The sequence below is a fragment of the Lampetra planeri genome, chromosome 4, assembly GCF_965212315.1.
Source record: "Lampetra planeri chromosome 4, kcLamPlan1.2.h2, whole genome shotgun sequence".
Lineage (NCBI taxonomy): Eukaryota > Metazoa > Chordata > Hyperoartia > Petromyzontiformes > Petromyzontidae > Lampetra > Lampetra planeri.
In genome coordinates this window covers 691,270-717,027 of record NC_136110.1, presented here as the reverse complement: position 1 = coordinate 717,027, position 25,758 = coordinate 691,270, and the positions used below count along the sequence as shown (strand labels likewise).

At 54.6% G+C, this 25,758-nt stretch overlaps 2 protein-coding genes across 5 annotated transcripts; one reads left to right on the top strand and one right to left on the bottom strand.

The window, feature by feature from the left end:
• Positions 1-1,043: 1,043 nt before the first annotated feature.
• ELMOD3 (ELMO domain containing 3) lies at positions 1,044-18,841 on the top strand. Of its 3 annotated transcripts, XM_078592915.1 has the most exons (12): positions 1,044-1,133; positions 1,815-1,969; positions 2,562-2,672; positions 3,175-3,244; positions 4,169-4,231; positions 4,661-4,758; positions 13,147-13,270; positions 14,029-14,151; positions 14,533-14,663; positions 16,793-16,869; positions 17,014-17,141; positions 17,498-18,841. In XM_078592915.1, the coding sequence occupies exons 3-12, from the start codon at positions 2,574-2,576 to the stop codon at positions 17,743-17,745; spliced, it is 1,161 nt and encodes a 386-aa protein (XP_078449041.1). In that variant the 5' UTR covers positions 1,044-1,133; positions 1,815-1,969; positions 2,562-2,573; the 3' UTR covers positions 17,746-18,841. The 3 variants fall into 3 exon arrangements, with proteins under 3 accessions (XP_078449041.1, XP_078449043.1, XP_078449042.1); XM_078592917.1 differs by lacking the exon at positions 1,815-1,969 and having other exon boundaries at positions 1,050-1,133; XM_078592916.1 differs by lacking the exon at positions 1,044-1,133 and having other exon boundaries at positions 1,140-2,002.
• Positions 18,842-19,557: 716 nt separating this feature from the next.
• LOC144717521 (prolactin-releasing peptide receptor-like) lies at positions 19,558-25,724 on the bottom strand. 2 transcript variants are annotated; one of them, XM_078592911.1, is made up of 2 exons: positions 25,081-25,724; positions 19,558-21,591 (listed from the first exon to the last, which is right to left on the bottom strand). In XM_078592911.1, the coding sequence occupies exon 2, from the start codon at positions 21,570-21,572 to the stop codon at positions 20,412-20,414; it is 1,161 nt and encodes a 386-aa protein (XP_078449037.1). In that variant the 5' UTR covers positions 21,573-21,591; positions 25,081-25,724; the 3' UTR covers positions 19,558-20,411. The 2 variants fall into 2 exon arrangements, with proteins under 2 accessions (XP_078449037.1, XP_078449038.1); XM_078592912.1 differs by lacking the exon at positions 25,081-25,724 and adding an exon at positions 22,537-23,751.
• Positions 25,725-25,758: the final 34 nt, after the last annotated feature.

Here is a 25,758-nt window from a genome sequence, read left to right as displayed (position 1 = left end):
GGGGTAAAGCATTTACACCATGAATGCTCAGGGTAAGCATTTACACCATACACCAATTATCATATTTTGCTACTGGCAAAGGAGGTTCCAATGGTGTTATTACTGTCTTGGGTGTGTGTGCTGGTGATAGTGCTGGTGAGTGTTTCAGAGTGCTGGTGAGTGTTTCAGAGTGCTGGTGATTGTTGGCGAGTGTGCTGATGCGGTGGTGAGGGTGATGGTGTGAGTGTTTCTGTAATGAGTTGATGTGACGGTGAATTGGTGTGTGTGCCTCTCGGGCAATCTGACACACGCAATGCACTACAACACAAACAACACAAGTTCAATTCCTCAATCGAACATCAGCAGTAACTTGTAAATCTCAATGTTAGAGGATATTGCCTCTCCTGTAGGTCTACTCGGCCTAAAGTTTTGACAACACAATTGGTACATTGAAAAATAGTGAGGGGTGGCGTTGGCTCGAAAACTAAACTATTATTTTATTGTACCAGGCATGACCCGCTGATCTACAAAGTTATTTTCCAGACTCGACCTGGCCACAAATGATAGCCCAAAGAAGCGGCTTATTACGTGGCAATTTATAGCAGCAGTCGAAGACTAAATTCTAAATGTGGAGGGAAACGGAGGACCCGGAGAAAACTCCACGCGACCACGGGGAGAGACACACAGGGAGTGGCTTGAGGACTTCATCCAGCAGTGGCTTGATTAAGACTGGAGCTACAACTAAATAATGATAATTGCCGAAGGTGGGAATCGAACTCGGGTCCCCATGCCCTGCGGGCGGCGGCGTTACCGCTCGGCCACGCAGAAGCCCAAGAAACCTCTGACCAGGCGCGTGCGCGCGCGCGGGGCACTGTGGGTAAATCAGTGCGGCTCCTCAGGCGGGGCCGCGAACCGAAGCGGCTCGAACTCGCGGGAGGGACCAGGAGGGGACCAGGAGGGGACCAGGAGGGGACCAGGAGGGGACCAGGAGGGGACCAGGAGGGGACCAGGAGGGGACCAGGAGGGGACCAGGAGGGGACCAGGAGGGGACCAGGAGGGGACCAGGAGGGGACCAGGAGGGGACCAGGAGGGGGACCAAGGGCATCGAGGTTCCGCGGCGGCGGTGCCGCGAGAAGAGGAAGAAGGTGGAGGAGGTAACGTGGAACGGTGGCTGGAGGGGGGCGGTGGGGCGACTGAGTTTGGGCAGTCACTGTCGTAGCGGGCAAGAAGCCACTCGCTCAGCCACTCAGTCAGTCACTCAATCAGTCAGCCAGTCAGTCACTCAGTCAACCACTCACTCAGCCACTCACCCAGCCACTCAGTCAGCCACGCATTTGGCCAAGCAGGCGCTCGAGCAGCCATTGGGGCCGTGAGGCGCTTTCTGCCCGCGCATTGCGCGCCCGCGGTTGCTATGGGAACGGCCGGGAGCCATCGCGGATTACGGCCGTTGTCACTTCCCGTGTGTGTCACTCCACGTGTGTGTCACTCCACGTGTGTGTCACTCCACGTGTGTGTCACTCCGTGTGTGTCACTCCACGTGTGTCACTCCACGTGTGTCACTCCACGTGTGTGTCACTCCACGTGTGTCACTCCGCGTGTGTGTCACTCCACGTGTGTGTCACTCCCCGTGTGTGTCACTCCACATGTCACTCCTCGTGTGTCACTCTCCGTGTGTGTCACTCCATGTGTGTCACTCTTGTCACTCCCTGTGTCACCTCGTGTATCACTCCCTATATCCCACCCACTGTGTGAAAGGACATGGAGGTGAGGTATAGGTAAGAGCGCATGAGATCAGGTGAGCAGCCGAAATGCGTCTTATCCCCTGCGTCCAACAGGGCAGAGGTGAGGAGGTCATGACCCCCAGCGTGCGGACCCCCCACCGCCTCCCTCGTGCGGGACCCCTCCGTGACCTCTAACCCCCTGCGGAGGAGACGGCGGCCCGCCCCCACGGGGGGCTCCTGCGAGCGACTCCGTCAACACGCGTCACTCGGTGGGCGGTGGGCACGCTCCTCCAAGTGCCTCGGTGTGGGGTTCTCTACCTGTGCCCCGATTCGCCTGCTCACCTGCTCACCTATGGATTGACTTATGCAGCTAGCGAGGGATGCTAGGTTTAGTGATGTGTGTTGTGTGTGTCGCTATTGTAAACTTTTAATTACATGTGTTGGGAAAACTGTTACGTTGTTTATATACCATTGTTTTAGTAAGTTTTAGAGGGGCTTGGTTTGGCCCGATTGTTTTGTATTTAGTATAGATTTATACTTAAAATTTGTATCTGTATTGTATTATGATTGTTATTGTTTGTTGCGGTTGAACCCAAATCGAATGGCTCACAGGGTAAATTCTAATACATTAACTGAACTAAATCTATTGCTCACCTATTGCTCACCTATTCACGTGCTCATCGACATGTTTACCCGCACATTTCTCTCTCCACATGCCCACCTTTCTGCCTACTCACCACCACTTTCTCAGTCGCCCACCTGCCTACCTATCCACTTGTCCACCTGGTCACTTGTTAATTTGCTCAAGTGCCCACTTGTTCCCCTCTCCACTCGTCTGTCTGCTGGCTCTCCTGCACGCAGCTCTGGGCTGCGATGGAGCACATGGCGGAGGGAGACGCAGCGGAGCACATGGCGGAGGGAGACGCAGCGGCCCTGTCACACGACGGCAAGGCGGAGACGCAGAGCGTGCCGGTGAGGTTCTGTGTGTGCGGTAGCGCAGCGGTTAGCGGTTAGTGGTTAGTGGTTAGCGGTTAGCGGTTAGCGCTCTGCACTACGCATCGGGAGACCTCACGGCTATCTGGCCCGGATTCCACACAGGCTGTTGGGGCAAGTGCTGTTAGCGAGTACCTGGGAATGGCGGCTCGGCACACGAGCACCACGCCTTTTGTCCCAATGACAATGTTTTACACACCGTACCAGGTACTTATTTGAGGCTGAGCCGACCTAGGAGAGGCCCAGGACCGGTTAAGATTATTGCCACCGGTGTTTGCCATGAGCGGGAATCAAACTCGGGTTGCCGTTTTGTTAGCGCAGTGCGCTAACCGCTGCACTACCACTCCCCACAATTCAATCGATTCAACACACGGGTACACACAAACCCACATATACCTGGTGTGGTGTGCAAACACTGGGGAGACAAAGGCGGCCAGGCGTGGTGGGCTACCCAGGGGGTTCTTGTCTTTTTGCACCGCAGATTGCCGCTCTCAAACACAACGGGCTGCTCCAGAGCCTGGCTGTGGAGACAGAGCGCACACCGCGAGCAGGTGTGCGCCGCACTTCCACACCGCACTACCGCACTACCACACCGCACTACCACACCGCACTGCCACACTACTGCACTGCCACACACTACCGCACCGCACTACTGCACTACCGCACTGCCACACCGCACTACCGCACTACCGCACTGCCACACTACCGCACCGCACTACTGCACTACCGCACTGCCACACCGCACTACCACACTACCACACTACCACACCGCACTACCGCACCGCACCATCGCATTGCCACGGGAACAGCATAGGCAGACACACATGCAGAGAGAGACACACACAAAGACACACCAAGCATGTGTGTCTGCCTACACTGTTCCTGTGTCTGTGGTTTATCATTCATTCTTACCTGATGATGGTTGCTTGTGTTGCAACCGAAACGTCGTATTCTATTATTATTTGATTTTATTTTCTACGTGACTTTACCGAAATAACCAAAGAGTAATTCCTGCAGTCACGAAAGCTTCGAATCATCATTAATTGGCTGAAACGATCTTAAAATAAGTACCCCATGTAGGCAGGACCCTTCTGAAAATTATTCCTCGAACTCTGTGTAACCTTCCTGAATAAATAAGTGATGATTATGAATTAGTACATTTCAGTGACGACTAACATCAGTGGCAATGGAGCGGTCGGCGCGCTGCGTTACAAACCCAGCAACCCGAATTTGATTCCTGCTCACGGCCAACACCAGTGACGATTATCTGAACCCGTCCTGGGCCTCCCCTAGGTCGACTCAGCCTGTTTTAAACATCTCCACTATGGAGACAAAGGCGGCCGGATGTAGTGCTGGTCAAATATCCCCTCGTGTGCCATGCCGGCCTTCACAGGTGCTCATTAACAGCACTTGCGTCAACAGTCTATTAAGGCTATATGGGGGATCTTTGTCTTTTTCTGTGTGTGGGTGGACAGAGGAGATGGAGGATCTGATCCAGGCTCAGAATGAGTGGGCAGCAGTGGAAACGATTCAGCCAGGTGACACATCATGTCACATCATCACGCATCATTATACACCCTCGTCACATCATCACTCATCCTCAGATCATCAACATCAGCTTGACCCCTTCACATCAGCAGAGAGCAACCTACATCATCATCATCATTACCCCCATCATCTAGTCGAGGTGCCGATGAGTCAAGGTGCGTGTGTGCATGCCCGATGACCCGAGTTCGATTCCTGCTCACGACTAATAACAGTGGCTTCCCCGAGGTCGACTGAGTCTTAAACGAGTTCCTGATGCGGTGCGTCAAACATCAGCACTGGGGAGACAAAGGCGGCCGGGCGTGGTGTTGGCGATCTGCCCTCTTATGCGCCTTGCCGGCCTTCACAGGTGCTCGCTAACAGCCCTTTACCCGACAGTCCGTGAAAGGCTACACGGGGGACCTTTGTCTGTGTGTGAGCAGTGGCAGGAGCGGGGGCGGAGGCGCTCACTCAGACGCCTCCCATCTCCTTCAGCGAGGCCCTGCACCACTTCCAGACGGCCGACCTCTCCCGCTACTCCGTAACCACAACGTCACCACGCACCATAACCACACCACCGCAGCGTAACCTCGCACGCACACATCTACAGCGACAGAGATCCTTAAGAGACTGTTGGGGCAAGTGCTCGTAGCGAGCGCCATCGTGTGTGTGTGTACGTGTGTGTGTGTACGTTCGACACTTCACGTGGCCTCGGGGTGCACATGGCCTGGCACAAGCGTCGTGGTGACGTCACCGCCACTTAGTGGCGAATGGCGGTTGTTGTTGTTGTGTGTGTGTGCGTGTGTGTATGTAGTGTGTGTGTGTATGTAGTGTGTGTGTGTGTGTAGTGTGTGTGTGTATGTAGTGTGTGTGTGTAGTGTGTGTGTATGTATGTAGTGTGTGTGTGTATGTAGTGTGTGTGTGTAGTGTGTGTGTGTATGTAGTGTGTGTGTGTGTGTAGTGTGTGTGTGTATGTAGTGTGTGTGTAGTGTGTGTGTGTATGTAGTGTGTGTGTGTATGTAGTGTGTGTGTGTGTGTAGTGTGTGTGTGTATGTAGTGTGTGTGTGTATGTAGTGTGTGTGTGTGTAGTGTGTGTGTGTATGTAGTGTGTGTGTGTATGTAGTGTGTGTGTGGTGTAGTGTGTGTGTGTATGTAGTGTGTGTGTGTATGTAGTGTGTGTGTGTAGTGTGTGTGTGTATGTAGTGTGTGTGTGTATGTAGTGTGTGTGTGTATGTAGTGTGTGTGTGTAGTGTGTGTGTGTAGTGTGTGTGTGTATGTAGTGTGTGTGTGTGTAGTAGTGTGTGTGTATGTAGTGTGTGTGTGTGTGTAGTGTGTGTGTGTGTGTATGTAGTGTGTGTGTGTATGTAGTGTGTGTGTGTGTGTAGTGTGTGTGTGTATGTAGTGTGTGTGTGTGTAGTGTGTGTGTGTATGTAGTGTGTGTGTAGTGTGTGTGTGTATGTAGTGTGTGTGTGTGTGTAGTGTGTGTGTGTGTGTAGTGTGTGTGTGTGTGTAGTGTGTGTGTGTATGTAGTGTGTATGTAGTGTGTGTGTGTGTAGTGTGTGTGTGTGTGTAGTGTGTGTGTGTGTGTAGTGTGTGTGTAGTGTGTGTGTGTATGTAGTGTGTGTGTGTGTGTAGTGTGTGTGTGTATGTAGTGTGTGTGTGTATGTAGTGTGTGTGTGTAGTGTGTGTGTGTATGTAGTGTGTGTGTGTAGTGTGTGTGTGTATGTAGTGTGTGTGTGTATGTAGTGTGTGTGTGTATGTAGTGTGTGTGTAGTGTGTGTGTGTATGTAGTGTGTGTGTGTATGTAGTGTGTGTGTGTATGTAGTGTGTGTGTAGTGTGTGTGTGTGTGTAGTGTGTGTGTGTATGTAGTGTGTGTGTGTATGTAGTGTGTGTGTGTAGTGTGTGTGTGTATGTAGTGTGTGTGTGTGTGTAGTGTGTGTGTGTATGTAGTGTGTGTGTGTGTGTAGTGTGTGTGTGTATGTATGTAGTGTGTGTGTGTATGTAGTGTGTGTGTGTGTGTAGTGTGTGTGTGTATGTAGTGTGTGTGTAGTGTGTGTGTGTATGTAGTGTGTGTGTGTATGTAGTGTGTGTGTGTATGTAGTGTGTGTGTGTGTGTAGTGTGTGTGTGTATGTAGTGTGTGTGTGTGTGTAGTGTGTGTGTGTATGTAGTGTGTGTGTGTATGTAGTGTGTGTGTGTGTGTAGTGTGTGTGTGTATGTAGTGTGTGTGTGTGTGTAGTGTGTGTGTGTAGTGTGTGTGTGTAGTGTGTGTGTGTGTAGTGTGTGTGTGTGTGTAGTGTGTGTGTGTATGTAGTGTGTGTGTGTAGTGTGGTGTGTGTGGTAGTGTGTGTGTGTATGTAGTGTGTGTGTAGTGTGTGTGTGTATGTAGTGTGTGTGTAGTGTGTGTGTGTATGTAGTGTGTGTGTGTGTGTAGTGTGTGTGTGTATGTAGTGTGTGTGTAGTGTGTGTGTGTATGTAGTGTGTGTGTGTGTGTAGTGTGTGTGTGTATGTAGTGTGTGTGTGTGTGTAGTGTGTGTGTGTATGTAGTGTGTGTGTAGTGTGTGTGTGTATGTAGTGTGTGTGTAGTGTGTGTGTGTATGTAGTGTGTGTGTGTATGTAGTGTGTGTGTGTATGTAGTGTGTGTGTGTATGTAGTGTGTGTGTGTATGTAGTGTGTGTGTGTGTGTAGTGTGTGTGTATGTAGTGTGTGTGTGTGTGTAGTGTGTGTGTGTATGTAGTGTGTGTGTGTGTATGTAGTGTGTGTGTGTATGTAGTGTGTGTGTGTGTATGTAGTGTGTGTGTAGTGTGTGTGTGTATGTAGTGTGTGTGTAGTGTGTGTGTGTATGTAGTGTGTGTGTGTATGTAGTGTGTGTGTGTATGTAGTGTGTGTGTGTATGTAGTGTGTGTGTAGTGTGTGTGTGTATGTAGTGTGTGTGTGTATGTAGTGTGTGTGTGTATGTAGTGTGTGTGTGTGTATGTAGTGTGTGTGTAGTGTGTGTGTGTATGTAGTGTGTGTGTAGTGTGTGTGTGTATGTAGTGTGTGTGTGTATGTAGTGTGTGTGTGTATGTAGTGTGTGTGTGTATGTAGTGTGTGTGTAGTGTGTGTGTGTATGTAGTGTGTGTGTGTATGTAGTGTGTGTGTGTATGTAGTGTGTGTGTGTATGTAGTGTGTGTGTGTGTGTAGTGTGTGTGTGTATGTAGTGTGTGTGTAGTGTGTGTGTGTATGTAGTGTGTGTGTGTATGTAGTGTGTGTGTGTGTGTAGTGTGTGTGTGTATGTAGTGTGTGTGTGTATGTAGTGTGTGTGTGTGTGTGTGTGTGTGTGTATGTAGTGTGTGTGTGTATGTAGTGTGTGTGTGTGTAGTGTGTGTGTGTGTGTAGTGTGTGTGTGTGTAGTGTGTGTGTGTATGTAGTGTGTGTGTAGTGTGTGTGTGTATGTAGTGTGTGTGTGTATGTAGTGTGTGTGTGTGTGTAGTGTGTGTGTAGTGTGTGTGTGTGTGTAGTGTGTGTGTGTATGTAGTGTGTGTGTAGTGTGTGTGTGTATGTAGTGTGTGTGTGTATGTAGTGTGTGTGTGTGTAGTGTGTGTGTGTGTAGTGTGTGTGTGTGTGTAGTGTGTGTGTGTATGTAGTGTGTGTGTAGTGTGTGTGTGTATGTAGTGTGTGGTGTATGTAGTGTGTGTGTGTATGTAGTGTGTGTGTAGTGTGTGTGTGTATGTAGTGTGTGTGTGTATGTAGTGTGTGTGTGTATGTAGTGTGTGGGTGTGTGTGTGTGTGTGTATGTAGTGTGTGTGTGTAGTGTGTGTGTGTATGTAGTGTGTGTGTAGTGTGTGTGGTGTATGTAGTGTGTGTGTGTATGTAGTGTGTGTGTGTATGTAGTGTGTGTGTGTATGTAGTGTGTGTGTGTATGTAGTGTGTGTGTGTATGTAGTGTGTGTGTATGTAGTGTGTGTGTGTATGTAGTGTGTGTGTGTATGTAGTGTGTGTGTGTATGTAGTGTGTGTGTGTATGTAGTGTGTGTGTGTATGTAGTGTGTGTGTGTATGTAGTGTGTGTGTGTAGTGTGTGTGTGTATGTAGTGTGTGTGTATGTAGTGTGTGTGTGTGTGTAGTGTGTGTGTGTAGTGTGTGTGTGTGTAGTGTGTGTGTGTATGTAGTGTGTGTGTGTATGTAGTGTGTGTGTATGTAGTGTGTGTGTGTGTGTAGTGTGTGTGTGTATGTAGTGTGTGTGTGTATGTAGTGTGTGTGTGTATGTAGTGTGTGTGTGTATGTAGTGTGTGTATGTATGTAGTGTGTGTGTATGTAGTGTGTGTGTGTGTGTAGTGTGTGTGTGTAGTAGTGTGTGTGTATGTAGTGTGTGTGTGTGTGTAGTGTGTGTGTGTATGTAGTGTGTGTGTGTGTGTAGTGTGTGTAGTGTGTGTGTGTATGTAGTGTGTGTGTGTATGTAGTGTGTGTGTGTATGTAGTGTGTGTGTAGTGTGTGTGTGTGTGTAGTGTGTGTGTGTATGTAGTGTGTGTGTGTGTGTAGTGTGTGTGTGTATGTAGTGTGTGTGTGTGTGTGTAGTGTGTGTGTGTGTGTAGTGTGTGTGTGTGTGTGTGTATGTAGTGTGTGTGTAGTGTGTGTGTGTGTGTAGTGTGTGTGTGTGTATGTAGTGTGTGTGTGTGTGTAGTGTGTGTGTGTGTGTAGTGTGTGTGTGTGTGTAGTGTGTGTGTGTGTGTAGTGTGTGTGGTATGTAGTGTGTGTGTTGTGTGTGTGTGTATGTAGTGTGTGTAGTGTGTGTGTGTATGTAGTGTGTGTGTATGTAGTGTGTGTGTGTATGTAGTGTGTGTGTGTGTGTAGTGTGTGTGTGTGTGTGTAGTGTGTGTGTATGTAGTGTGTGTGTGTGTGTGTGTAGTGTGTGTATGTAGTGTGTGTGTGTAGTGTGTGTGTGTGTGTAGTGTGTGTGTGTATGTAGTGTGTGTGTGTATGTAGTGTGTGTGTGTGTGTAGTGTGTGTGTGTGTAGTGTGTGTGTGTGTAGTGTGTGTGTGTGTGTAGTGTGTGTGTATGTAGTGTGTGTGTGTGTGTAGTGTGTGTGTGTGTAGTGTGTGTGTGTGTATGTAGTGTGTGTGTGTGTGTAGTGTGTGTGTAGTGTGTGTGTGTGTGTATGTAGTGTGTGTGTAGTGTGTGTGTGTATGTAGTGTGTGTGTGTGTAGTGTGTGTGTGTGTGTAGTGTGTGTGTATGTAGTGTGTGTGTGTGTGTAGTGTGTGTGTGTGTAGTGTGTGTGTGTGTATGTAGTGTGTGTGTGTGTGTAGTGTGTGTGTAGTGTGTGTGTGTGTGTATGTAGTGTGTGTGTAGTGTGTGCTGTGTATGTAGTGTGTGTGTGTATGTAGTGTGTGTGTGTATGTAGTGTGTGTGTGTGTGTAGTGTGTGTGTGTGTGTAGTGTGTGTGTGTAGTGTGTGTGTGTGTAGTGTGTGTGTGTGTGTAGTGTGTGTGTGTATGTATGTAGTGTGTGTGTGTATGTAGTGTGTGTGTGTGTGTTAGTGTGGTGTGTTTATGTAGTGTGTGTGTAGTGTGTAGTGTGTGTGTGTATGTAGTGTGTGTGTAGTGTGTGTGTGTATGTAGTGTGTGTGTGTGTGTAGTGTGTGTGTGTGTGTGTAGTGTGTGGTATGTATGTAGTGTGTGTGTAGTGTAGTGTGTAGTAGTGTGAGTGTAGAGTGTGTGTGTAGTGTGTGTGTGTATGTAGTGTGTGTGTTATGTAGTGTGTGTGTGTAGTAGTGTGTGTGTATGTAGTGTGTGTGTGTGTGAGTAGTGTGTGTGTGTAGTGTAGTGTGTGTGTATGTAGTGTGTGTGTGTGTAGTGTGTGTGTGTGTAGTGTGTGGTGTGTGTGTATGTAGTGTGTGTGTGTATGTAGTGTGTGTGTGTATGTAGTGTGTGTAGTGTGTGTGTGTATGTAGTGTGTGTGTGTGTGTAGTGTGTGTGTAGGTAGTGTAGTGTGTATGTAGTGTGTGTGTGTATGTAGTGTGTGTCGTATGATAGTGTGTGTGTGTTAGTGTGTGTGTGTAGTAGTGTGTGTGTGTATGTAGTGTGTGTGTAGTGTGTGTGTATGTAGTGTGTGTGTGTGTGTGTAGTGTATGTAGTGTGTATGTAGTGTGTGTATGTAGTGTAGTTGAGTTATGTAGTGAGTGTGTGTATGTAGTGTGTGTGTGTAGTGTGTGTAGTAGTGTGTGTGTGTATGTAGTGTGTGAGTCGTTGTAGTTGTGTGTGTAAGTAGTTGTGTGTATGTAGCTGTGTGTGTGTATGTAGTGTGTGTGTAGTATGTAGTGTGTGTGTAGTGTGTGTGTGTATGTAGTGTGTGATGTAGTGTGTGTGTGTATGTAGTGTGTGTGTGTATCTGTAGTGTGTGTGTGTAGTAGTGTGTGTGTGTAGTGTGTGTGTGTGTGTAGTGTGTGTAGTGTGTGTGTGTAGTGTGTGTGTGTGTAGTGTGTGTGTGTGTAGTGTGTGTGTTATGTAGTGTGTGTGTGTAGTGTGTGTGTGTGTGTAGTGTGTGTGTGTGTAGTGTGTGTGTGTAGTAGTGTGTGTGTGTAGTGTGTGTGTGTATGTAGTGTGTGTATGCTAGTGTGTAGTGATGTAGTCGTGTGTATGTAGTATGTAGTGTGTGTATGTAGTGTGTGTGTGTGTGTATTAGTGTGTGTATGTAAGTAGTGTGTGTGTAGTGTAGTGTGTGTGATGTAGTGAGTGATGTGTGTAGTGTGTGTGTATATGTAGTGTGTGTGTGTATGTAGTGTGTGTGTGTATGTAGTGTGTGTGTATGTAGGGTGTGTGTATGTAGCTGTGTGTGTAGTAGTAGTGTGTGTTAAGTAGTGTGATAGTGTGTATCGTAGTGTGTGTATGTAGTGTGTGTGTGTATGTAGTGTGTGTGTGTATGTAGCTGTAGTGTGTGTAGTTGTGTGTGTGTAGTAGTGTGTGTAGTAGTGTGAGTGTACAGTAGTGTGTGTGTGTATGTAGTGTGTGTGTGTATGTAGTGTGTGTGTGTATGTAGTGTGTGTGTATGTAGTGTGTGTGTGTAGTGTGTGTGTGTATGTAGTGTGTGTGTGTATGTAGTGTGTGTGTGTAGTGTGTGTGTGTATGTAGTGTGTGTGTAGTGTGTGTGTGTATGTAGTGTGTGTGTGTATGTAGTGTGTGTGTGTAGTGTGTGTGTGTGTGTAGTGTGTGTGTGTGTGTGGTGTGTGTGTGTGTGTGTGTGTGTGTGTAGTGTGTGTGTGTATGTAGTGTGTGTGTAGTGTGTGTGTGTATGTAGTGTGTGTGTGTATGTAGTGTGTGTGTGTAGTGTGTGTGTGTGTGTAGTGTGTGTGTGTGTAGGTGTGTGTGTGTAGTGTGTGTGTGTAGTGTGTGTGTGCATGCGGGGAGTGGAGGCGCAAGTGGTTGTTACGGGCAATAGTGGAGCCAGGATTTTCAGGTGGGGGGGGGGGGCAACCCCTCCAGCAATGAAAAATTATAGAGGAGTTGTGAGTAAGTAAGGAGTTGTGAGTTTGTAAGGACTTGTTAGTAAGTAAGGAGTTGTTAGTAAGTAAGGACTTGTTAGTAAGTAAGGACTTGTCCCTTGCTTTTTATTCGACGCGTGTGCGGCGATGGCGCAGCCATCGATCGAGGGTCGAATTCGAACCGCGTTGTGTGATCGGCATCGCGCTAGCTGAAGGTGCTTGCCTTCAGGGAAGTCGTGTACTGTATACGCAACTGGTTTGTCGTTACTTATTGCCAATTATGGACTCAGATTATTGTCCTATCATCTCATAGAGTCCCTGGCACGTAATAATATGCTACACAGTGGCAGTGGGGGTCGTAAAATGCCGATTTATTACTAATAAACCCCAAAGATCCGATCGAAATCCCTAATTTAATTGGGGGGGCACGTGCCACCCCACCCCCCCCCACGGGCTCCGCCAGTGGTTACGGCGCTGCGCTACGAACCCAGCGACCCAAGTTCCCGACTAAGAGTGGTGAATATCTGAACCGGTCCTGGCAAGGTGTGTGAACATCATCACTGGGGAGACAAAGGTGGCAGGGCGAGGTGGTGGCCGCACCACTCCCTGTGTCCCCTGGCGGCCTTCATCGGTGCTCGCCAACAGCACTCGCTCGAGCAGCCTCTCTCTGTATGCCGGGTACGTGGGGTATCTCTGTCGGTATTTTAAATGCATGTTTGTTAATAATAGGATAGTGAATACAAATTATGAAGTGAGGTGTATTCAATATAATGGGATATTGCCACAGACCGATGTGGATTTAGGCAGACAGTTTGTGTGTTGAACTTCTTTCACACAGCGTATGTAGCCAACCTTGTTCATCAGAGACAGAGGAAGACAGCAACTGGAGGTGTGCCTGCACCTCCTCAGAAGGGCAACAGCGAAACGAAGAGGGATGTGGTGGGTGAGGGGGGTGACATGAAGCAGTGGACCCAGCTCGGCAGGGGGTCACACCGCAAGAGCTGCTGCCGAGGGTTGGAGCGGTTTCACATTCACCACCCACCTACGAACCTGGAGCTGACACCGATGGATTTGTGTGTCTGTCTGTGTTTGTTTGTGTCTGTATGCGTGTGTGTGTGTGTGTCTGTGTGTGTGTGTCTGCATGTGTCTGTGTCTTAGTAGTGTAGCGGTTAGCGTGCTGCACTCTGAACCTGGCAACCCGGGTTCGATTCCAACTCACGGCCAACACCGGTGACGATTATCTGAACCGGTCCTGGGCCTCCGCTAGGTCGACTCAGCCTCAAATGAGTACCTGGTGCGATGAGTGAGCATCGCCACTGGGGAGATAAAGGCGGCCGGGCGTGGTGTTGGCCACCCACCCCCTCGTGTGCCGTGCCGTCCTTCATAGGTGCTCGCTAACAGAACTTGCCCCAACAGCCTGTTAAGGCTATACGGGGGATCTTTGTCTTTGCCCCCCCTCCTCCCTCCCCCGCGTAGAAGTTGATTCAGCCCACGCTGCGTCGAGGGGGGCTCTCGGCCCTCGCACACTTCCTGTTCGGCCCCCCACGCCTCCGCCGGGAGCTGCAGGGAGAGCGAGACCTGGTGTTCACCATGGCTCTGTGTACGCACGCACGCACGCGTGTGTGTGCATGTCCGTGTGTGTGTACGCACTTGAGCGTGGGTAGACAGATATTATTGTTGTTGTATCGTTGAATATTCTCCCGGGTCGGTTATAGACAGGTAGGCACAGGACTAGTCGTAGCCACAGTCATCGCAAGAGCTCTACTCGACGTGGTGTGCCGTGTGCAGATTTATTTTAGTCGCTGACCTGGACAGACTCGGCTGAAATTAAGTCCTGTGAATGCACACCTATGCGTGGTATGTACATGTGCGTGGTGTATATGTGGGTTGTCTATTGCGTGTGTGTACAAGTTGGCACAGTAGGGGGTACAGCTGGTGCATCTACCAGTCATCTCCGCTAACCCATGGCACCTGGGTCTGTCCCGAGACCTCCTGTCGGCAAGCCTTCGACACTTCACGTGGCCTCGAAGTGCACCTGGCCTGGCACGGGCGCTGTGGTGTCGTCGCTGTCAATTAGTGGCGAAGGGCGGGTATTGGTATTGGTACAACTCCAGTCAAGTTCCAGGTGATGTTGTGCAAGCAGGTGGGAACTCGAGCGACTAGGATAGAGTCTTATTTGCAGGAGTGACATGGGTCACCAAAATTACAAAACACAAAAAACGAGTAAAGTACGGCGACGAAGCAAATAGAAATCAGAGCAAAAGCAACCGTGTCGTGTGGTACGTACGCACGCGTGCGTGTTACGTCACGTGCCCCAACAGCCTGTGTAGGCTACACGGGGGATATGTGTGTGCTCAGGCCCGCTGGATCACAGCCAGGCCGTACACACACGCATCCTGCAGACCGTCTACCGCCAGCTCACGGGCTCCCGCCTCGACTGCCCACGCTTCGGCCCCCACTGGGAGGAGATCGGCTTCCAGGGTACATCACTATGATCGCCATCATCACCATCGCCACCATCACCACGGCAACAATTGCCATCACCACCAGCACCATCGTCATCATCATAGGCGCTTGCTAACAGTACTTAACACCTAAGAGTCTTTGTTGTGTGTGTACGTGTGTGCATGTGTGTGCGTACGTGTATGTACGTGTGCGTGCGTGTACGTGCATGTGTGTACGTGCGTTTACGTGTGTACGTGCGTTTACGTGTGTGTACGTGTGCTTGCGTGTGTGTGTGTGTGTGCGTGCTTGTGCGTGCGTGTGTGCGTGCGTGTGTGCGTGCGTGTACGTGTGTGTACGTGCGTGTACGTGTGTACGTGCGTGTACGTGCGTCTACGTGTGCGTGCGCGCACTGTGTAGGCAGTGACCCGGGCACCGACCTGCGTGGAGCGGGGCTGCTGGGTCTGATGCAGCTGCTGTGTGCGCTCACGGAGCCCCACAGCCTGCCTCTCGCACGCGACCTCTACCGCCTCTCCCAGCACCACACACAGGCACAGCGCTCGCCACATACGCTCACCACACTACACACACACAGGCACAGCGCTCGCCACATACACTCACCACACTACACACACACACAGGCACAGCGCTCGCCACATACACTCACCACACTACACACACACACCACACACAGGCACAGCGCTCGCCACATACACTCACCACACTACACACACAGGCACAGCGCTCGCCACATACACTCACCACACTACACACACACAGGCACAGCGCTCGCCACATACACTCACCACACTACACACACACACCACACACAGGCACAGCGCTCGCCACATACACTCACCACACTACACACACACACCACACACAGGCACAGCGCTCGCCACATACACTCACCACACACACTCACCACACTACACACACACACAGGCACAGCGCTCGCCACATACACTCACCACACTACACACACACACAGGCACAGCGCTCGCCACATACACTCACCACACTACACACACACACCACACACAGGCACAGCGCTCGCCACATACACTCACCACACTACACACACACACAGGCACAGCGCTCGCCACATACACTCACCACACTACACACACATACCACACACAGGCACAGCACTCGCCACATACACTCACCACACTACACACACACACAGGCACAGCGCTCGCCACATACGCTCACCACACTACACACACAGGCACAGCGCTCGCCACATACACTCACCACACTACACACACACACCACACACAGGCACAGCGCTCGCCACATACACTCACCACACTACACACACACACACAGGCACAGCGCTCGCCACATACACTCACCACACTACACACACACACCACACACAGGCACAGCGCTCGCCACATAAACTCACCACACCACACACACACAGGCACAGCACTCGCCACATACACTCACCACATTACACACACACAGGCACAGCGCTCGCCACATACGCTCACCACACCACACTACACACACAGGCACAGCACTCGCCACATACACTCACCACACACACACACACCACACACAGGCACAGCGCTCGCCACATACACTCACCACACACACACACACCACACACAGGCACAGCGCTCGCCACATACACTCACCACACCACACACACACCACACACAGGCACAGCGCTCGCCACATACACTCACCACACACACACACACACCACACACAGGCACAGCGCTCGCCACATACACTCACCACACCACACACACACACAGGCACAGCACTCGCCACACCACACACACACACCACACACAGGCACAGCGCTCGCCACATACGCTCACCACACCACACTACACACACAGGCACAGCACTCGCCACATACACTCACCACACACACACACACACCACACACAGGCACAGCGCTCGCCACATACACTCACCACACACACACACACCACACACAGGCACAGCGCTCGCCACATACGCTCACCACACCACACACACACACCATACACAGGCACAGCGCTTGCCACATACACTCACCACACCACACACACACACACCACACACAGGCACAGCGCTCGCCACATACACTCACCACACCACACACACACACACCACACACAGGCACAGCACTCGCCACATACACTCACCACACACACACACACACCACACACAGGCACAGCGCTCGCCACATACACTCACCACACCACAAACACACACCACACACAGGCACAGCGCTCGCCACATACGCTCACCACACTACACACACACACACAGGACAAAGATCCCCCGTGTAGCCTTAACAGACTCTTGGGGCGAGTGCTGTTAGCGAGCACCTATAAAGGCCAGCACGGTACACGAGGGGGTGGGTGGCCAGCACCACGCCCGACCGCCTTTGTCTCCCCAGTGGCGATGTTTACACACCACACCTGGTACTCATTTGAGGCTGAGTCGACCTAGGGCAGGCCCAGGACCTGTTCAGATAATCGTCACCGGTGTTGGCCGTAAGCGGGAATTAAACTCGGGTCACCGGATTCGTAGCGCAGGGCACTGACTACTACACTACCGCTCCCCACACACAGGAACACGCATGCACGCACGCGTTCACATCACAAACACGCGCACGTACGTGTGTACACACTCGTTCACTGCACACACTCACCACACTCTCTATCTCCTACAGAACTTCCCATTCTGCATCATGTCCATCAACCTGAGCCGCATTTGCCTGCAGGCTCTACGCGAGGAGTGCCTCACCAGGTGAGTAATAAACTCACCAGGCGGACCACACTCACCGCACACAGGCACCGCGCATTAAGCGGTGATAGATTTCACTTGCCCACTCGCCAGTGAATCCACCTGCACGCTCACTACCGCCCCGACCCCTGTGTGTGCCGCGAGCAGGGAGTGTAACCGCCGGCTGCAGGTGGTGCCGGTGCTGAGCGACCTCTTTGCTGCGCTGCTGCTGCAGCTGCACCGCACGTGGAGGGAGCGCCACTGCACCATCGCTGACTCCGGCGCCGTGCTGCAGGGTGCGGACCCACCGCTCGCTCGCTCGCCCACATGCTCGGAAAGATCCGTGTTTAGCCTTAACCGACTGTTGGGGCAGTTGCCGTTCGCGAGTAGCAACACCGATGAAGGCCGGCACAGCACACGAGGAGTTGGGTGGCCAGCACCACTCCCGGTCGCCTTTGTCTTCCCAGTGGCGACCTAGCGGAGGCCCAGGACCGTGAACGGGAATTGAACTCCGGTCGCCGGATTCGTAGCGCGGTGCGCCAACTGCTACACCGCTGATATCCGCAGCACCCTCTCGTGAGCCGTGATAGGTGCTCGCGGACAGTGCTTGACCCCCAACCGTCTCTCCGGGGGGTCTCTGTCTTTGTTCTAGAAGTGGAGGTGGCCGCCAAGCGGTCCCCGAGGCAGCTGCTGCGCCAGCTGGAGCTCCACTTGAGCGGTGGCGCCGCCGGCCCCACCGCTCCCGCCGGCCCCACCGGCCCCACCGCAGCCCAGACCCTCGGCTTCTCCTCCGTCTCCGACATGGACGGCAGCCCCCCCGGACGCGCGGACAGAAGCAAGGGGGGGCACGCGGGGGGCAGGGGGCAGCAATACATCGTGGACGAGCGCACGGCGCCCTAAGGGAGGAGTGCAGGGCGGGGAGGGGGGTCACGTGGTGGAGGGCGGAGGTCGCGGGTGGAGCGACGGGGTGTCGCGGTGCTGCTCCGGTGATGAGCTCCGCTCAAGAGAAAGTTAATGACAGGTGGCGGTGGTAGCGGTCGCTGGTGACAGTGGTGGTAATGGTTGTAAGGGGTGATGGTGATGGCGATCGTAGTGGCAGTGTTGGTAGTCATGGCGGTGGTGGTGGCTGTGGTGATAGTGGGAGCGGTGGTAGTGGTAGGGGTTCAAGTTCATTGTGTGTAGCCAAGATGAGAATGCGAGAGACCAGGGTAGGAGTATCCCACTTGCAAGAGTGACCCTGGCCACCAAAGTGACGTAAACAAATATAGTACGACAATGAAGCAAATAGAAATCGGGGTTAGTGGGGGTAGTTGATAGTTGTGGCGGTAGTGATGGCGATAGTGGGGGGCGGCGGTAGTCATTGCGCGTAGGCCGTTTGCCGGTTCGCTAAACACGCGCGTGACGGCTACCAACGCACCGGTGTGAGATGAATTGGAGATCGGGCCGCTCTTGACGTTTGTGTCGCCAAAGTCCGACATGGCGGGGGAGGAGGTGCCGCTAACTCTGACGCCAGCTGCGGCCAGCGGCGCGCAGAGACGGACATCGCCGACTCGGAGACTGGGAAGCGCTTCGGGAATAATGATCAAAATCAGATGTCTAACAGCTCACCCAGCGGCGATTCCATGAATTGCCGTCATTAGGGTTAGGGGGTAGAATGTATGATTGTTTTGTCTCGTTTGTACCGTTTCGTTTGTACTGTTCATAAAAAAAAGGTTTTTGGGTTAGATCGCGTAAGTACAAGTGTGTTGTAACCCTCCACCACCCGACAGCCAATGCGTGAGGGATTTGTCGCGTAAACAAAACTCCAGTTACTGCTTCAGCCCACCGGCGTGCTGGAGAGTAAATCCACAACATTTACAATTTGAGTACCGCGATTTGTCAAATCGCGATGTAACCCAAAAACATTTATTATTAATATTGGTCGCGAAAGCCTACTACGTGTTAATCTCGTTCGTATTGATCGTCTCGTGCATTAAATCTTGTCCGTTAGCCTCAATCCGCATTCGTGATTTATTTCCGTGCGTCTCGCGATGCGACGCGCGTGCGTCTCGCGGATCCGCGGATCGTCGATTCACGTGCAATCGGCACGGGTCGAGCGCCTCGGGTGAAGCCCTCTGAGCAGCCCACGGCGCTGATGTGGGGATGGCCAATCGGCAGCTTCTGATTGGCCGACGTGAGGAGGCGGCGGGGCTGGTGAGGTGAGGGCGACGCACTGTGGGGGTGAAGGGTGTGGGGGTGAAGGGGGTGAAGGGGGTGGGGGTGAAGGGGGTGGGGGTGAAGAGGGTGGGGGTGAAGGGGGTGGGGGTGAAGAGGGGGGTATAGATGGAATTCGGCAGTGGCGCGAGACGCGAGGGTTGTGCTCCGAGTCAACGCCGGGCGCCGCCGGTGCGTGGCGCTGCTGGTGACTTGGTGCGGTGACTCCCGCGTGTGCGCGCGTGACATAGACGCGTGACACAAACACGTGGTGAAGCAGCCGTGTGTCACTCCGCTGCTGGCTGAAGGCCTCTCCCCCGCCCCACACCGTGTCGGTCGCCGCAGTCGCGTTTTTACCGTTTTGCTGTTTGCACCAGACGATGAGACGGCAGATGTTGGCTCAACTTTCCGAAAACGGCACAGGTTAGCGTGTCGGTATTCTGGGTTTTTATTCAATCCATGCTACTTGATGGACAAATGCATTCAGAAAGCGCAAACAAAACTGTGAATACAATCGTGTAGTTTTACATCCACGTTTATTGACCTGAGAGAGTTGACCTCGCGAACTCTCCAACACCAACACGACGTTGCCGGGGCAACGCGATGCCTGGTCTGCAGCTTTACCCACTCACCTCACCCACTGCCCTGCCGCTCACCTGCCGCCTCACTCGTCCACTCATCTTCAGTCTCACCTGCTGGCTCGTGGACCCACTCACCTACACTCTTCACCTGTACGACTTACCGTACCTATCCGCTCACCTACCCAGCACTCACCTGCCCGCTAAGCGCCGCCCTCACCCCTGAGGGGAGACGTGGCCCAGGAGGGGTCAGTGCGTGGCCCCGTGACCACCTCCCCACATTGTCACCTCTAACATCACCATCCGCCTCATCCTCCTCAACTCCAATCCGTTGTGGACCCCTGAATTCTGTTAGACTGCATGGGTGGCCCCGAGCCTCAACCAGCCTCCTAGCTTTAGGGGGCTAGCGGACTGGAGGGGGTTTGCCCCCCCCCCCCACCTGCTAAAGTCACGTCAAACAAACCTTGGTACATTAACACGAGTGGTGGGTTTCCCTCACCACGTCGTCAAAAGGCAGATCGAGACACTTCCCAAGGGGGGGGGGGGGGGGCGACGGTCCTGAAATCTCTGAATATGGCCCCCTATATTAATACAACATTAAATGTCATCTCCTCTGGCAAATATCAAGACCACAGCAATGTGCGTGCGCCTCAAGAGGGTCTTGCTGCCCTCATGAGTTGCCGTAGCGCTCCACCCTTCAGACGAGGTCACGCCGCAGAACTGGCCCCAGGTGCGCCCCAGACCGAGCGCAGGCCCAGGCGGCCCCCGGGCCTTCTGAGGGCCCCCAGAGGGCCCTCAAAGGGCCACGCTGGCCAGGCTGGCCGTGCTGCTCTGCGCCTTGGCCTTGGCCGCGCCGCCGCGGCGGCAGCAGCAGCAGAAGAGGCGGCGCAGCTCGGCGCGGAAGGCGCCGTGCAGCCAGGCGTAGATGAGCGGGTTGGCGCAGGCCGAGCTCATGGCCACCCAGTGGCACGCGAGCTGCACGGCGCCAAAGTAGCGCGGCGCCACCAGCGACAGGTCGACGTCGCGCGCCAGGTTGAAGGCGTGCAGCGGCAGCCAGCAGAGCGCGAAGGCCGCCACGACGGCCGCCAGCAGGCCCTGCGTCTTGCGACGGCGCCGGCGGTCGCGCTCGGCCTGGGCGCGCGTCACGCTGCCCGGCACGACGCGGGCGCGCAGCTTCGCGCCGAGCCGGGCGTAGGCGGCGACCGCCACGGCGAGGGGCAGCGCGTAGGTGAGCGCCACGAGGGCGGCGGCGTGCGCCACGCGCTCGCGCTCGCGCCGCGCGCCCCACAGCTCCTCGCACAGCGTCACCTCCGCCTCGCCGCCGCCGTCGTCGGCGGGCAGCCGCACGTAGCGGGTGTTGGCGAGCGCCGGCGCGGCCAGGGCGGCGCCCAGCAGCCAGAGCGCCGCCGCGAGGAGGCCGCAGCGGCGCGGCGACATGCGGGGCCGCAGGGGGTGCACGAGCGCCGAGTAGCGGTCGAGCGCGATGGCCACCAGCGTGAAGGAGGAGACGTGCACGGTGACGGGCTGCAGGTAGAGCGAGGCCAGGCAGGTCCCGCGGCCCAGCACCCAGCCGCGCGGGTCGTACACGTAGGCCAGCGACGTGGGCACGCACAGGGCGCACATGAGCGCGTCCGACGCCGCCAGGTTGCCGATGAGGAAGTTGGTGACGGTGCGCATCCTCTTGACGCGCGCGATGGCGCCCACGAGGAGGACGTTGCCCACGATGGCGGCGGTGACGAGGAGCGCGTAGAGCAGCACCACCAGGGGCTTGAAGCGCTCCAGCAGCTCCAGAGACTCGAGCTGGTCCGTGGGGGCGAGCGAAGCCTCCGTGGGATCGTCCGGGGTGGAGAGGGACGCGGGGAGCGTCGGGCCGGATGCGCGGAGGTCGCTGCTGACGACGGCGGCGGCGGTGGCGGCGGTGGCGTTCGCGTCGCTCGGATCGGGGGCGAGCGACATCGTCAAGGATTTGCGGTTCCTGGGCGGGAGAGAGTGGGACGAGGAGTGATGTGTGCGTGGAAAGTGCTTCAATAAAGTTCGTGAGGCGGACATTGTAACACGCACGGATGTACATGAAAGACAAAGATCGGCATTTCGCATGGTGTCTGGCTCTGGTTTGCTCTCACACAGCCAGCCACTCGCAGTGGTGGGCAACTTCCTCTCACATTTGAGGCACAGCAGCCCCAGCGTGGTGAGCCCACGCTGCCCCATGACGCCATCTTGAAGTGTTTCCCCTCCACTGCGACCTCAGAAATGCTCAGTACACCTGGAATTGTGACGGTGGTCAATGGACACTCGCTCACTCCCTCGATGCAGACCTCGCCCGCAGCGACACGTTTGACCAATGTCGGGACGGGTCCGCCACTGATGCAATGAGCGAGCCGCCTCTTGTCAGGAGTGTCGATCAGGGCTGATTAAGTCAGGTGGGGGTAATTAAAACAGCTGACCCACCCCGAACAATGAGGCCGATGAGCCAATGGCGAGGCAGCAGGGCTAGCGAGCACGACTATATAAAGGGGCCGAGACAGAATCGGAAAATCGTGGACCACCGAGGTGCGCAGAGGAGAGCAGCAGCAGCAGGAGCAGCAGCAGCAGGAGCAGCAGGAGCAGCAGCAGCAGCAGCAGGAGCAGCAGCAGCAGGAGCAGCAGCAGCAGGAGCAGCAGGAGCAGGAGCAGCAGCAGGAGCAGCAGCAGCAGGAGCAGCAGCAGCAGGTGAGGCGAGGGTGGAGGGGCACGGCCCGGGAGCCCCGCGACCGCCACGCGCACAGCGGGCGAAGAAGAGGAGGCCTCGCCAAGCCGCGTGTGCGGCGCAGCGCTGCGGACACACGAGCCGCCGTATGTGTGTCTGTCTGTGTGTCTGTGTCGGCGTGTGTCTGTGTTGTGGGGGGCGGTAGTGTAGCGGTTAGCGCGCAGCGCTACAAACCCGGCGGCCCAAGTTCGATTCCCGCTCACGCCAACGCCAGTGACGATTGTCCGAACTTGTCATGGGCCTCCCCTAGGTGAGCTCGGCCTGAAGTGAGTACCCAATGTGATGCGTAAAACATCACCACCTGGGGAGACAAAGGCGGCAGGGGCGTGGTGTGTCGTGCCGGCCTTCATAGGTGCTCTCTAACAGCACTTGTCCCAACAGTCTGTGCAGGCTATACGGGGCATATTTTGTTGTGGAGCGGTGTGGAACTGCGTGGGGTGTGGCGGGGTTGAGTCGTGGTCGCGTTGGCTGCGGTGTTGCGGCTTGTGGCGGTGCCTTCCTCGCTTTGCGCTCCCAGTTCAACTCGACGATTCATCTCGCCCCGCGTGTCTGTCACGGCCCCACTCCGCCCGTGGTGGATTTTAAATGGATTTTTCTAGCGACGTTTTGATCGCGCGCTACCCCGCGACCTCCACCACTCATCCGCACGGCGCCGCACGGCGCCGCACGGCGCTCCGAACCTCCTCCTCGTCCTCCTGCACGACGCAGACGCCCGGAACGGCCCTTGCGCTCACCCTCGGGGCTCGCTGGAATGCCGCCTCTGTCGCCTCTGTCGGCCAGGGTCTCCGGGGAGGTCGACGCTGCCATGCAGCCATGGCAGCTGCACGAGGCACAGTCCTGATCTCCCCCCCCCCCCACCCCCCCGTTTGATGAAAGTCGCTTGCAACTTTCATCAGCTAGCCGAGCCCAGAGACGACTGTTGTGGGTTTGAAGGGGGTCCTTGATGGACGCCTTCCAACAACAGCCTTGCCTGCATGTCCCTCACTGATGTGCATCGGTGGGGGTGTAAACCACCACCACCACTCCTCGCCTCCTGTTGATGGGGAGGTAAGCCCACGACAGCCTGGGATGTGCAGCTCCCCACACCTCCCCGCCACACACACCCTCATTCTTGCACACGCGCGCACGTCAACCGATACAAACTCACGCGCCAGAAAACGTGGCACTTTCCACCACTGACACATCCGTCTCACACGGCGGCTCTCGCGACCGATATCGTCCACAAGAGGTGGCTGTCGCCTCCTGCTGCTGGTTGTAATTACTGGCGAAACGTCGTACTCGGATTGTATCATGAATGTTGTAGGTTTACTCTCCAACACATCCCGTGTGCTGTACTAGTAACGAATTGGCATGTTCTGTTTACGTGACAAACCTTACTAATTGGCTGTGTCGGGTTTCACGCCACATTTATATTTACGCGATCTAACCCAAAACAAAAAGCTATACAGTATTATGGCTAATACACATCCACTATCATCCACCCAGACACATTTACCCCAAGGCTGACGTCGGCACACACACACACTGGCACCTGACGTTGGCACACACACACACGCACGCACCACCCCCCCCCCCCAAACACACGCACCACCCCCCCAAGTCCCAGAGACGGTGTTTCACCACCACGAGCGCCGCTACCGGCGTCTCGTGTTGAACAGCGCTGGACTGTGGAGATGCGAACACGTGCACAGGAGTAGCTCCCGGGTTCCCTGTGGCTCCGTGCCCCCGTGTTCTCCATGATTCTGTGTCCCAGTGTCTTTGTTTTAATGTCCCCATGCTAACCGGCGTTTCTGTTCTTCACCCTATCTCCCCAGTCCCCTCGTCTCTGTCCCTGTGACTCCAAGCTGCCTGTGGAAACGTCTCGGTGTGCGCCTGTCCGTGCCTTCCTGGTCTCCTTGCACCACCGATCACGTGGAGCCTACGAGCCAAGGCCCCACAGACCCCTTTCTCCAGTTCCGCTCTACCCCAGGGGATTTGCACTCTGGGTTTGCATTTCTGTCTGTGCCACCCTTCCCGGGTCGCGTCTCACCCACACCCAGCTCACGTCTCGCTCACACCCAGCTCACGTCTCACCCAGCTCACGTCTCACCCACACCCAGCTCACGTCTCACTCACACCCAGCTCACGACTCACCCACACCCAGCTCACGACTCACCCAGCTCACGACTCAACTCGCCCAGCTCACGACTCACTCACCCAGCTCACGTCTCACTCACACCCAACTCACGTCACACCCAGCTCACGACTCGCCCTCACCCAGCTCACGACTCACTCACCCAGCTCACGACTCGCCCACACCCAGCTCACGACTCACCCACACCCAGCTCACGACTCACCCACACCCAGCTCACGTCTCACTCACACCCAACTCACGTCACACCCAGCTCACGACTCGCCCTCACCCAGCTCACGACTCACTCACCCAGCTCACGTCTCACTCACACCCAGCTCACGACTCGCCCACACCCAGCTCACGTCTCGTTCACGACTCACCCACACCCAGCTCGAGTCTCACCCACACCCAGCTCACGACTCACCCAGCTCACGACTCGCCCTCACCCAGCTCACGACTCGCCCTCACCCAGCTCACGACTCACCCACACCCAGCTCACGACTCACTCACCCAGCTCACTCACACCCAGCTCACGACTCACCCACACCCAGCTCACGTCTCACTCACCCAGCTCACGACTCACCCACACCCAGGTCGCGTCTCACCCGTGTGCCGAGACGCCCAGACACGAGGTGTGGAATTTGCCAGGCGCAGGCAGAGCAGGGGCGACCACGGGGGGGGGAGGAGGAGACAGGAGGCTGAGCGAGGTGCCGAGGCGGTCGGCGACGTTACGAGAAGGGAAGGGAGCCGATCTTAGCTAATGAGGTGGGAGGTGATTTGAAGTGATGAGCGATTGTAGCAGGGAGGAGACGGATGGTGATGGGAGATGGGTGGAGACGGGAGGCAAATGAGAGATGAGGCTGTGGGGAGATGAGGCTGGAGACGACGCTGCGAGTGGACTTCCACAGCCGATCTGCAACTAAGAACGCGGTGTCTCTGCCACCCTTCACCCCTCATTCCCTCCACTGCCCCCCGCCCCCCTGTGGTGGCGTTGAAACACCGCGAATGACGTCGCGCGCGCCTTGGTGCCCCTGGCGGTGTGGCCAGTCAGGGCGGCCGTCAATCACCGCGGAGAGAGAAAGACGGCCTCGTGGGTGCAGCGGTTATCGGCGCGAGACACGCAGTGGCCGCACGATTTGGAATTATTGCGGGCCTCGCGCTAAATTAATCGCTGAGAAGTTTAAAGAATAAAACTGTCACGGGCTCGGTCTGAGGTGGGGTCGGGGGGGGGGTCGAGGTGCTGCCCGGCGCTGCGGATGAAGCGACCGCATCGGGACGGCAGC